Source organism: Myotis daubentonii, chromosome 2 (genome assembly GCF_963259705.1).
Source record: "Myotis daubentonii chromosome 2, mMyoDau2.1, whole genome shotgun sequence".
Lineage (NCBI taxonomy): Eukaryota > Metazoa > Chordata > Mammalia > Chiroptera > Vespertilionidae > Myotis > Myotis daubentonii.
Window position 1 is genome coordinate 5,617,563 of NC_081841.1, and position 14,070 is coordinate 5,631,632.

Genomic DNA, 14,070 nt, shown 5'->3' on the forward strand with positions numbered 1-14,070 from the left:
CCATGATGCACACTGGCGATTTACAAAGAAACGGCACCGTGGACCTGGTGCCCACAAAGCAACACTCAGCTTCCCCCAAGTGGGACACAGACCCGGCCACCACCCCAGAGCGACACCCCACCAAATTGCAGCCTACACTGCCGAGACCCCATGGCGCAAAATGCAGCCCACAGCCCAGCCCAGAAACAATCGCTGTGGTCGCCGGGTAATGATGTCACGTAGCAACGCCCCGCTTCTTCTCCCTCACAACTAGCCACCTTGGAGTTTCTTCAGCCCAAGGACCCAACTTGCTTTATAGCCAGGTGCAAACATTTTACACTTTAACCAAATGTCTGTGAAGCGTTTTTCCATGCCTCATCTCATTTGATCCTCACAGAACTCCTGGAGTAGGTAGATAGGAGACTCAGTAGAATCCTATTTTCCTTTCATTAGCCGAAAAATGGAGATTTAGAAAGTTTAGAACCCAACTGAAAAGAAGAAATGGTGGACCTTGAAAATGACTTCAGGTTTTCTCACTGTGCAGAATATAGTCAAATACTGCTGCAGTTAAATATTTTACCCTTTGCCCTGACTGGTTTGGCTCAGTGGATAGAGTGTCAGCCTGCAGACTGAAAGGTCCCAGGTTCGATTCCAGTCAAGGGCATGTACCTTGGTTGCGGGCACATCCCCAGTTGGGGGTGTGTAGGAGGCAGCTGATCGATGTTTCTCTCTCATCGATGTTTCTAACTCTCTATTCCTCTCCCTTCCTCTCTGTAAAAAATCAGTATTTTTTTTTTTTTAAATATTTTACCCTTTGTTCTACCTGTATGATCTACAATAATAATCTGCTTCATGTTGATATTTACTGCTGTATTGCTGACAATTACCTGAAAGAGAAGTTGGGGTGCTTCACTGGGCTGGAAAAAGTTTAGTTAAATCAGAAAGCAGGTCTAGTTAAGGAAGTTTATTCTATATATATAAAAGGCTAAGTTGACTTGCGCATGCACGATACATATAAAGCTCTCGCTGGCGCCAATCACAAGCGTGTTTCGATCTGTCATTGTTGATCATGAATTTGGTTGACACTTCTATTATAGAGAAAGGACGAATAGCGACATTAAAATATTTCTCCTAATTAATTTCTTTTCAATGTGCACTAATCTGTGCACTGGGCCACTAGTCTATAATAATAAAAGCGTAATATGCAAATCAACTGAACCACCGAACAGCAGAATGACCGTCCAGACGACCACGCTATGACACACACTGGCGCCAGGCCAGCCAAGACGGGTGTAATGCAATTGGTCAGGGGGCCCTGCCATCACCCCACAATTGCCCCGCAGAGGGAGGCCCAGGCCACCAGCCGGCAGGGCAATTGATCGGGGGCGGGGGGGTGGGGGGAAGGGGATGCAATCAGCCCAAAGAGGAAGGCCTAGGCTACCCTCTGTGCAGCAATCGATCACAGAGCCCCAGCCAGATGGGTGGGGCCTGCCTCTGCTCGGCGATCAATTGCAGAGCACTGCGATTGATTGCCCCACAGAGGGAGGCCTAGGCCAGCCAAGCGATTGCACCCTATGCCAGCAGAGGGGGCAGCGCCACACAGATGGCGAGCAGGGGCAGGGCCAGCTGCCGGCAGCCGGGGGGAAAGAAAGCCCTGATAGGCCCTGATCACTGGCCAGGCCTAGGGACCCTACCTGAGGGGTCCCAGATTCCGAGAGGGCACAGGCTGGGCTGAGAGACACCACCACCACCACCACCACCAACCCCTGCTTCCCTTGCACGAATTTCGTGCACCGGGCCTCTAGTATTTTAATAATTATGTATGGTGCCAGGTGGGTACTAAACTTATTGAGGTGATCACTGCATAAGTTATATAAATGTTTAACCACTATGCTGTACACATGAAACTAAAATAATATTGAATGTCAACTGTAATTGGAAAAAAAAATTAAGGTAAAACAAAACAGTCGGGCTGGAGTGGCTCAGTGGTTGAACGTCAACCTCCTGGTCCTGGTTCCATTCCCAATCAGGATACAGGCCTGAGTTGCAGATTCGATCCCCAGTGGGGGTGGTGTGAAGGAGGCAGTGACTGTCATCATTGATATCTCTCTCTCTCTCTCTCTCTCTCTCTTTCTCTCTCTCTCTCTCCCCCTTCCTCTCTGAAATCAATAAAAATATTTTTAAAAGTAAGGTAAAACAAAACATATACATGATAAGTATATATAGATATAAACACAAAGCTACACTAAAACACAAAGGATACACTAAAATGTCAGCAGTTATCTTCAGGTTGTGGGATTATAGGTTAATTTCTTTTAATCTTTATACTTTTCTGTATTTTTAACTTCTCTACAAGGAACATTGTTTTTATTATCATATAAAGATTAATAAAATTAATTTAAAAAAATCATAGGTCCCTTGAACAACGCAGGGGTTAGGGGCACCGTCTGCCCTCACGGTCAAAGATCGAGTATAACTTCAGCTGGCTCTCTGTGTACACAGACTGCCAACCGCCAGCTGACCCCTAAACAACTTGGGCTTGAACAGCAGGTCAACTAAACTGTGTAGGTCAGCTGCATAACGAGTCACTGGAATTGGGGTCCTTGCCAAGAACACCTGCAAGATGACACTCAAGGGGCTCAATCTTACCTTCCTTGTCCACCCGGAAACCGAACTCGTCGTAGTAGAACTCTGGTTGCTCCACTGACTCTTCCTTCTAGAACCAGGATTAGGAAGAGTCAGTCATGCAGCCTCCAGTCTAGGACCACGGGTTCTGGATATGCCGCCCATGGTGCTGCCAAGACTTAGATCAAAGGCCTGAGTGTTCCTCTGAAGCCTCTGTGTTCATCACTCAGCTACAGGGGCCCCTTCCTTCTCGAATTCGCCTGGCATTTTCTGTTTTCCCCATAGGTCAAACAAAATAAGATCAAGGCATTTGTGTCCTCATAATACTGAGTACATAATGCCGTAATATTCTAACCCAGTGATGGCGAACCTATGACACGCGTGTCAGAGGTGACACGCGAACTCATTTTTTTGGTTGATTTTTCTGTTAAATGGCATTTAAATATATAAAATAAATATCAAAAATATAAGTCTTTTACTATGGTTGCAAATATCAAAAAATTTCTATATGTGACACGGCACCAGAGTTAAGTTAGGGTTTTTCAAAATGCTGACACTCCAAGCTCAAAAGGTTCGCCATGACTGCTCTAACCTAACGACTCATTCACAGAGAATGTGGAGCTAAGATGCCATCTCTGATGGTGGCCTCTGACCCTGTGTGAACAGGATGGCATGGCCACCCACTGGGAGCTTGCAGCAGCAGGTCCCCTCAGCACCACAAGTTGGGAGTGTAGCCACTGGTCACTGTTGTACCTGCGTGTGCTTGGCCAGGATCTCCTGGGGCCATATGCTCGGAGTCAGGGCTGAGAAGGGACCAGAGGCAGAAGGTATGTAGCTTCCTGAAATCAAGGAAAACCAGGAATAGGAGATGCAGGCAATGCAGAGCACACAGGGAAAATTCAAGTTGCGATATCCCCCCCCCCCCACCCCAAGAGCATAAAGGGACTGACTGCACCATCTAAAGTGAGACAGGTAGGGAGAGGCAGAAACTCAGGAATGTGCAAATTTCTAGAGGAAGGAAAAGGAAAAAAAGAAAAAACCAGCACGTTAAAAACACCACCAAACTCCATCTCCTTGCCTCTCCGTCCACTAAGAGTGAGGATTTGCAGCTAGAAGTGGGGAAGAGGACAGAGACTTAAGGAAAATTGGAGAGCTGAGCTGAGAAGAGAGCTGTAACTCTCCCAGCTGCTCCGTCAGAGGACTTCCTCCTTCCTCAACCTCTTACCTGGATGGTCATGACCCTCAAAAGTATGTGAAAAATAAACAAGCCCGCTTCACCACACTGAGTGGGTTCTCCTGGATCAGAGCTTTCCTTCCTTCTGCAGAGCTTCTCACCCCATTTCCAAGCCCAGGTCCCTGCTTCCCACCTGACATTGTGAAGAGACGAGGCAAGTCTTTTGCAGATCCAGACTTAGAAGTTTTTTCTTCCTAATATCTTACAGCTGGAAGGCTTCTCAGGCTTCATCTGGTCCAGAAACATGGGTCCTGGCAAAAGCAAAGGAAAGGTCATTCTGAAGCAGCCCCTCCCGAGTCCTTCCCCCCACCACTCTGAGTTTGCTGGCCCGGCGGCGGTGGGGAGGGAAGTCCTGGCCGCTGTTCAACAATGGAAGGGAAAAATCACACTTGAAAAGGCCTTTTTCTGAACATTTCATCTGAGAGAAGATACGCTCTGAAGAAGCTACGAAACCAATGTTCTCAGCAGCTTTGTGAGCCAAGGGGAGTGTCCGTTCAGTCCCCATATTAAGGAAGGAGAGAATCACACAGCCAGACTTCCTGAAGCCCTATGCTCAGACAAATGTTTAATTAAGAAAATAAAACCCCACACCATTAAAACCTCCGTAAATAGGTTTTCCTGAGCCAGAATCTTTGAGGAATCCTTTAGATAGAATACAACTCAGCTTCTGAGTCAACACCGACACATTCCACTTCCTCCAACAGTGTGCTCTACCACATTTTTCACTAAGCGTATAGCTTGGAAACTAGAAAACTGCAATCTAATTCAGATTTCTCCTGTCACTGTTTAAACCCCTGCCTTCCTCCCCTCCCTTTTTTGTTCACTTAAAAAATAAAGATTTGCCTGGCTGGCGTGGCTCAGTGGTTGAGCGCCGACCTATGAACCAGGAGGTGACGGTTCAATCCCTGGTCAGGGCACATGCCCGGTTTGAGAGCTCCATCCCCAGTAGGGACCTACAGGAGGCAGCGCATCCATGATTCTCTCTCATCGTTAACGTTTCTCTCTCTCTCTCCCTCTCCCTTCCTCTCTGAAATCAATAAAAATATATTAAAAAAAAAAAAAAAAAAGACTTGCCTGGCCGGGGAGCTCAGTTGGTTAGAGTGACGTCCTCATACACCAAGGTCAGGTATTCTATCCCTGGTCAGGGCACAGACAAGAATCAACCAATGAATGCAGAAATAAGGGGAACAACAAATTGATATTTCTTTCTCCTTTCGCTCTCCCCTTCTTCTCTCTAAAATCAATTTTTAAAATGTTAACCAAAAAAAAGACTCAACAATAAAAAGACAAATAGCTCAATTTAGAAAATGGGCAAAAGATCTGAATATACATTTCTCCATGGCCAATGAGCAGGTAAATAATGCTTGACATCTTTAGTCATCAGGGAAACGCAAATCAAAAGGAGAGAGAGAGAGAGAGAGAGAGAGAGAGAGAGAGAGAGAGAGAGAGAGAGAACACACCAAGATGGTGGCGTAGGTAAATGCCACCACCTCCCACAACCACATCAAAATTATAACTAAAATACATTAACAACCATCATTCAGAACCGCCTGAAATCTGGCGATTCTGCAACTAGAGAAATAAAGTACATCTAGACTAGTAGGAGAGGTGGGGGTGTGGAAAGGCTGGTCCAACACCATGTGTGGCATTTTTTTTTTTCAGTTGGGAAGGATATCAAGGGGTCCCAGCCCACACTAGACTCCCAGCCCAGGATTCCAGAGCTGGGAAGAGAAGTCCACGTAACTTTCGGCTATAAAAACCAGTGAGGATTGTGACTGAGTGACATGGAGGCTGCTGGAACCCCAGGCAGTTCTTTTAAGTCCGCTTCTTCTGAGCTCCAGTGCCAGGCCACAGTTTGAGAGATCTAGGGCACATCTCCTATCATGTATGTATGTATGTATGTATGTATGTATGTATGTATTTACCTACCTCCCTACCTATCTCCCTTCTTTCCTCCCTCTCTCAAATCAATGAAAACATATCCTCAGGTGAGGGCTAAAAAACAGTGTTCTGGCCCTGCTGGTGGTCAGTGGTTGAGCGTCGACCAGGGCACATGCTGGGTTGCGGGCTCAATCCCCAGTCGGGGGCATGCGGGAGGCAACCAATCAATGTGTCTCTCTCACATCAGTGTTTCTATCTCTCCCTCTCCCTTCCACTCTGTCTAAAAATCAATGGAAAAAATATCCTTGGGTGAGGATTAAAAATAAAACAGAATAAAAGCTCTCTCTTGCTGTGGTGCAGAGACAGAAAGGCAGAAGGGGTTGGAATGATGTTGGCTTTACTACAGTGAGAAATGATCAGATTCTGGATATATATAAGGAATCTCTGCAACTATATATATATATATATATATATATATATATATATATATATATATATATATATCTCCCACGTTCAAAGGCTGTTAAATCTCGTTGTTTATCCGTATCTTCAGAAAAAAATCACTTCTGTCGTGGTAAACAACCTGCTTCCCTATTTATAATGGTCTGGCCCTCTAGCAACTTCAGCGTAAAATTATAGCTGATTTGCCTACAAACGTCAGGTGGACATAATAATCTGGCCACTGTGTGTGTGTATGTGTGTGCGTGTACACACATACACACACACACACACACTCTCTCTCTCTCTCTCTCTCTCTCTCTCTCTCTCCCTCTCCCCCCACCCCCTCTAGAGCAGTGGTTCTCAACCTTCCTAATGCCGTGACCCTTTAATACAGTTCCTCATGTTGTGGTGGCCCCCAACCATAAAATTATTTTCGTTGCTACTTCATAACTGTAATGTTGCTACTGTTATGAATCATAATGTAAATATCTGATATGCAGGATATATTTTCATTGTTACAAATTGAACATAATTAAAGCATAGTGATTAATCACAAAAACAATATGTAATTATATATATACATATTTTTTATTGATTTCAGAGAGGAAGGGATAATATGTAATTATATATATGTTTTCTGATGGTCTTAGGCAACCCGTGAAAGGATTGTTCAACCCCCAAAGGGGTTGCAACCCACAGGTTGGCGACCCACAGGTTGAGAACCGCTGCTCTAGAGGCCTGCTGCACGAAATTCGTGCAAGAGTAGCCTTCATTTTCCCAGCTGCTGGCACTGGCTTCCCTCTGGCACCTGGGACCTGGGCTTCCCTCACAGCCCCGGCTTCATCCAGAAGGTCGTCCAGTTTAATTAGCATATTATGCTTTTATTACTGTAGATATATCCCATATCTCCCATCAACTGCCCTTGAGTCTCTGAATGCCCAACAGGAGCCGGATGTGATATTGCTAAGCTGGGCAGGCAGGTTTTTCCTGCCTCTGGTCACTATGGAAACCAGCCATCTGTGAGCCTGCAGAAGCAAATGAGGAGTTAGCCATGTCACTCACTGCCCTGCTGCTGTCACAGAACTATTGCGAGGCAAAAACTTTTGAGAAACAGGATTGATGCAAGCAACTTCAAGGTGCTCTAAAACAGCAGCTTTAAAAGTTAAATTGTATTTAATGCTTAAAGGTATCAGTCTTTTTACTCTGCCTCCAATATTTTTCTCCCTCATTTGTTGACCCCACATTTCCTACAAGACAAATTTTGTTCACAAAGCAAAGATCAACAGGTGTCACTGTAAATTCCTGGGGTGTGGGGAGGTAGGAGGTGGGTAGGGGACTCTTGATATAAAGAGATCTAGTCCTTTATCCACTCCTGACCTACTAACCCAGTGGTCGGCAAACCACGGCTCACGAACCACATGTGGCTCTTTGGCCCCTTGAGTGTGGCTCTTCCACAAAATACCACGTGCGGGCATGCATGTACAGTGCGATTGAAACTTCGTGGCCCATGCACAGAAATCGGTTTCGGCCTGGGCGAGTCTATTTTGAAGAAGTGGCATTAGAGGAAGTGGGGGGTGTTGGTCGGTCGGGCAATGGGAGACGGCGCAGGTGGGCCGCGGGATACGCAGCGCGTGGGGAGGCACATTGTTTTGAAGTACATTCGCTGAGGTCGACCCCTTCCAACTCTCCCATCCACACTCGGCTATCTGAAACAAGTATACAAGACGAGTGTGGATGGGAGAGTTGGAAGGGGTCGACCTCAGCGAACGTACCTCAATCAGATTGAGGACGTTTTTAGCAAAGGCCAACTTAGGAGTACCCTAATTAAGTTAATAACAATGTACCTACCTATATAAGTTTAAGTTTAAAAAATTTGGCTCTCAAAAGAAATTTTAATCATCGTACTGTTGATATTTGGCTCTGTTGACTAATGAGTTTGCCGACCAATGCCTAACCTGTTCTGTCTCCAGTTTTCTTGACAAAACAGCAGAGTTGCCCCTACTGCATAGGTGGTACCACATTTTCCAGGGAACACAAAAGCTGTAAGCAGGAAAAGCAAAAATACTTGTATTCTAAGAGGCCTCTGATATCCTGAAGACTATTTTTTTTGTTCCAGGAAATGTCAGGACACTGAAAGCTGTCTCTAACAACAAACTGGGAGAGAATACAAAAACAGGAAAGTCCGAGAAAGGCTGGAGAAGGATGATAATGTGGCTACTAGAGATGCTTTTATTTTATTTTATTTTAATATTTAAGAGTTACTTTTTTTTAATAGATTTTTATTGATTTTTTACAGAGAAGAAGGGAGAGGGATAGCGAGTTAGAAACATCGATGAGAGAGAAACATCGATCAGCTGCCTCCTGCACACTCCCCACTGGGGATGTGCCAGCAACCAAGGCACATGCCCTGGACCGGAATCGAACCTGGGACCCTTCAGTCCGCAGGCCGACGCTCTATCCACTGAGCCAAACCGGCCAGGGCTAGAGATGCTTTTATAAAAGGAAAATCAGACAATAAATGCTCAATAGGACATGAACATTTTATTGGAAATAAAGGATAATATATGAGTACTTTTATGAAGGTAGAGTAGAAAAATAATGAAGTTCTTTCTGTTTTCTCTTCCTCAGCAAATCTCTAAATGGGTGTGGGCTCCGCCCTCTGCCCTTGCTCTTCTCACTGGAGCTATTCCTGGGCAATATCATGACCTGCCAGAGCTTCCACAACCACCTGTCAGATTCCTTCATCCAATGACACCTTTCTTGCAAGCTCCAGACACCTATTTCCAGCTACTTCCTAATGACAACATTATCCTTCTAATGCAAATACGAAACCTGCATCTCCTGCTGTACTCTTTCAATGGCTTGCCATTATCCCCAAAATAAGGGCCACATTCTCTAGCACTATGAGGTTCTACAAGATCTGGTTCTCTTTCTCTCTTACCATTCCCACACCTACCTTACACAGTCAAGGTGGCCTATTGTCAGCTGCCCAATGTGTCCATTATTTTGTCTCTAATGGTCTTATCTGCCAAATAGAGTCCTATTTATACTGTAAGACTCAACTCAAATGACAACCGTCACTGAAAGAAGCCTTCTGTGGTAGCCAGCCTCCAAGATGGCTCAAATGATTCTACCTCCTGGTATGCATTCTCTGTGCAGGGCCTCTCCACACTGAATCACAGCTAACCTCTGTGACCAAGAGAATACAGCAGCAGTGACCGTGGAGAACTTCCAAGGATAGGCCATAAATGGCATTACAGCTTCCATCCTGGTTTCCTGTATCACTTGCTCTGGGGGAAATCAGCACCGTGTCCTGTCATGAGAACACAAATTTGCCAGCCACACGAGTGAGCCACCTTGGAAGTAGATCCCCTCGTCCCAAACCTTCAGATGACTGCAGACCCAGCCAATGTCTGACTGCAATGTTATGAGAGAGACCCTCCTCTCTCACGATCCAAAATCTCCTGAGATGCTCCCAAATTCAATTCATAGAAATCGTAAAGATAATACATGGTTATTGTTGTTTTAAGGCACTAAGTTTTGGGGTGATCTGTTACACAACTAATATACCTTCATGACTCTTCTCTGCCTATAGTTGAGGTTCTCTGTGCTCCTAAAAAGCCCTGTGAAAAAATCCAACACAGAACTTACCTCATAACATTTTTATCCCTTTCCCTTTCTTTGGCCAAATGACTCCACTAGACTCGACTGCATCTTGTTTCTCTGCATCCTTGGCTCTCAAAAGTCTCTCAATAAACATTTATTACATAAATTAAATGAATGAATGAACAGCCAATTAAAAAAAAGTAAACAAAAAGGCACATTTCATGCCATGGTAATAAATAACTAGCATTTTATTTATTCCATATTCTCCTTTCTTCTGAGGTGTCTGGAAAACAGCAACCTGCCCACCATACTGACCCCACACTTTTTGAAACTGCTTCCTTTACTCTTTCCCACAGCACAGTTTTGGGAAGTTGTTGATATTTAAATTATTTCATCTACCTGAGCCAAGCTCACTGGTTTTAGGTGAGCACAGACCTGAGCTGTGCCAATAACACTTAACAGCACTGCCAAAGTGATCAGACCAGGTGTGAGCACTTGACCAAAAATGGTCGAATAGATCTCTTCTTGGAGATTTTTAACTTGAGAACCAAAGAGCCTAGGACAGTGATGGCGAACCTATTACACGTGTGTCAGAGGTGACACGCGAACTCATTATTTTGGTTGATTTTTCTTTGTTAAATGGCATTTAAATATATAAAATAAATATCAAAAATATAAATCTTTAACTATGGTTGCAAATATCAAAAAATTTCTCTATGTGACACAGCACCAGAGTTCAGTTAGGGTTTTTCAAAATGCTGACACGCCGAGCTCAAAAGGTTCGCCATCACTGGCCTAGGAGGTGTCTCCCTTTTAGCGCTGGAGCACACACATACAGGTGGAGCAAAAGTAGGTTTACAGTTGTGAGTACGTGAAACAGAGTTTATTCTTGTATTATTATTTATTATTGCATTATTTTCCATATAACTAAACCTAATTTTGCCCCATCCTATACACACACACACACACACACACGAATGTATGTATGTTGGTATAATTATATGCATATACATATTATTAAAATGTATATACAAATACATATAAATGTATACATATATGTATCTACACTAATAAAAGAGAAAAATGGTAATTGGCGTACGACGATACCCTTTTCATTGGCTAATCAGGGCTATATGCAAATTAACTGCCAACTATGATTGGCAGTTAACTGCCAACAAGATGGCGGTTAATTTGCATATGTAGGCACAATGCAGGGAGGCGAAAGGGAAAGCAGGAAGAAGCCCCCTGCCACTGACAGTGATCGGAAACCCAGGGGGGAGCTAAGAGCTGCCCCCCAGCCATGATCGGAGAATCAGGTGCCTTTGCCGCCCTGGCCAGATAGCAGGAAGTAGGGGTGGAGCCAGCGATGGGAGCTGGGCACGGTCGAAGCTGGCAGTCCCGAGAGCTAGGGGTCCCTTGCCTGGGCCTAAAGCGGAGCCCACAATCACGGGGCCGCTGCAGCTGCGGGTCCCCGCTGTCTGAGCCGGACGCCTCAGCCAGAGGCGTTAGGCCTGGGCAGGGGAGGAGCCTGCAACCGCGGGGAGCTGGGGGTCCCCTGCCCAGGCCTGACACCTCTGCCGGAGGCCTCAGGCCTGGTCAAGGGGCCGATTTGGTGATTGGTGATCAGAGGGTGATGAGGGTCAACTCCTCTGGCTGAGGCATCAGGCCTGGGTGGGGGGCTGAGCCAGGGATTGGGGGGATATGATGGTCCCCTTGCCCAGGCCTGAAGCCTGGGTCAGAGGCGTCAGGCTTGGGCGGGGGGTGGAGCAAGCGATCAGAGGGAGATGGGGGTCCCCTGCCCAGGCATGATTCCTGGGCCAGAGGCCTCAGGCCTGGGCGGGGGGCAGAGCCAGTGATCGGGGGGAGATGGGGGTCCCCTGTCCAAGCCTGACACCTCTGGTGGAGGCGTCAGGCCTGGGCAAGGGGCCGATCAGGCAATCGGAGTTTGATGGGGGTCTACGCCTCTGGCCGAGGCATCAGGCCTGGGCAAGGGGCAGAGCCAGCAATCGGAGGGGTCTGGGGGTCAACGCCTGAGGGCTCCCAGTATGTGAGAGGGGGCAGGCTGGGCTGAGGGACACTCCCCCCCCACACACACCCAGTGCACGAATTTCGTGCACCGGGCCCCTAGTATATGTATACTTAAATATACATGTTAAAAATTAAAAATACATTTTTAAATAAAATACTCAATGCCAGCAAAAACTAGTTTTGTGATAAAAATCTACTTCACTCATGAACTGCTGTAAACTGGTCATTCCTTTAGGAATGGAATATACATAAATCTTTCCACATCCTTTATTCAGTAGCTATTCTCTTAGAAACTTAATTCAATTAAAGCAAAAGATATGTGTATGAAAAGGTTTACTGCAGCATTACCTACACACAACAATAATATGAAATAATTTAAATGTCTAACATTAGGCAAATTCATCAAATTTTGGTATACTGACACAATAAATCTGATTGACTCATTTCACATTCCAACTCTGGACTTCTGCATCTGGCCAAGATGGAGTTACAAGGACTAAATATATTACTCTCCCAACTTGAACAACTAAAACACCGGAAAAATAGACAAAACAGTGATTTTCAGATGCTGGATATCAAGCAGCACAGAGCAGTGAATCCTAAGAGAGAAAAACAACCATCTTCTCAGTCGCTGTCTAGAGAATCTGCAGGCTATACTGCTGGGCAACCAAGGAGCTGAGGTGAGAGTTAGAAGCTAAAGCAGCTTGACTGTGCAGAGCAGAGAAATGAAGAAGAGAGACTGACACAGGCAAAACTCAGAAATCTGTACAAGGCAAATCTGTACAACCCAAATCTTCATCTATCTATCTATCTATCTATCTATCTATCTATCTATCTATCTAATTTTTATTGATTTTTGAAAGAGAGGAAGGTGGAGGGAGCAACAGAAACACTGACTAGAGATAAATATTGATCGGCTGCCTCCTGCATGCCCTTCCTGGGGATCAAGCCCACAGCCCAGGCATGTGCCGTGACCCGGAATTGCACTGGCGACCTCTTGGTGCACCGTGCTCAACCACTGAGCCGCACCAGCCAGGCTATTGTTTATTTTTTGTTAATCCTCACCTGAGGATATTTTTCCCATTGATTTTTAGAGAGTGGAAGAGGCAAAGGAGAGGGAGGAGAGAGAGAGAGATGAGAGAGGTTGCCTCCTACACACGCATCAACCGGGGTTGGGAATTAAACCTGAAACCCAGCTAAGTGCCCTTGACCAGGAATCAAACCCATGATTCTTGTGTGCATGGGCCGGCGTTCTAACCACTAATAGCACCGGCCAGGACCCAACTCTTCATCTTAATACTGGTCACAACATATGTATGTGTGAGGAAACTACCCAAAGCTTGGAAAAACCACCTGTAAGAGGAATAACACCTGAAGCTCACCCTACAGAATCATCCTGATGAATTAACCTTTTTATATATTTGTGTAATGCAATTCACTAAAATTTTGTTTAGAATTCTTGCAGCTATGTTCATGGAAGATATCTGATCTGTGTTTTTCTTTCCTGGTAATACCTTTTTCTTGTTTTGGTATCAGGATAATGTTTGCTTTATAGAATGATTTGGGAAGTAGTCTCTTCTCTTCAATCTTCAAGAAGAGTTTGTATAGAAATTGGTATTATTTCTTTCTTAAATGTTGAGTAAAAATCACCAATGAAGCCATGTGTGCATGGAGTTTTCTTTGTAGGAAGGTTTCCAACTACAATTTCTTTAACAGAGATAAGGCTATTCCGATCATCTTTTTCTTCTTGAGTGAGCTGTTTTGGTAGTTTGTGTATTTTTAAGAAATCTGTCCATACAATACAATGAAAGAGAATTATAGGCCAATATCCCTCATGAACATAGATGCCAAAATCCTCAACAAAATCCTAGCAAATCGGATCCAGCAGTACATCAAAAAGATCATACACCATGACCAAGTAGGATTTATCCCAGGGATGCAAGGATGGTACAATATCCGCAAATCAATAAACGTGATACATCACATAAACAAATTGAGAGAAAAAAACCACATAGTCATATCAATTGATGCGGAAAAAGCATTTGACAAAATCCAACACCCTTTCTTGATAAAAACTCTCAGCAAGATAGGAATTGAGGGATCATACCTCAACATAATAAAAGCCATATATGACAAACCCACAGCCAATATCATAATCAATGGGCAAAAACTAAAACCATTCCCCCTAAAAACAGGAACAAGACAGGGATGCCCCCTCTCACCACTCCTGTTCAACATAGTATGGAAGTACTAGCTGTTGCGATCAGACACGAAGA

At 44.9% G+C, this 14,070-nt stretch overlaps 1 protein-coding gene across 4 annotated transcripts in view; it reads right to left on the reverse strand.

The window, feature by feature from the left end:
* The window catches only part of SGSM3 (small G protein signaling modulator 3), a 44,143-nt gene that overhangs the window by 11,452 nt on the left and 18,621 nt on the right, over window positions 1-14,070 (reverse strand). For 3 of the 4 annotated variants that reach the window (XM_059681468.1, XM_059681470.1, XM_059681469.1), the window contains exons 2-4: window positions 3,972-4,089; window positions 3,358-3,443; window positions 2,629-2,695 (exon numbers count right to left, since the gene is read on the reverse strand). In XM_059681468.1, coding sequence (XP_059537451.1) covers window positions 2,629-2,695; window positions 3,358-3,443; window positions 3,972-3,978 — 160 coding nt within the window. In that variant the 5' untranslated portion in view covers window positions 3,979-4,089. Of the gene's footprint in view, window positions 1-2,628; window positions 2,696-3,288; window positions 3,444-3,971; window positions 4,090-14,070 lie in introns of those variants that run through there. The other variant, XM_059681471.1, reaches the window with a different exon arrangement.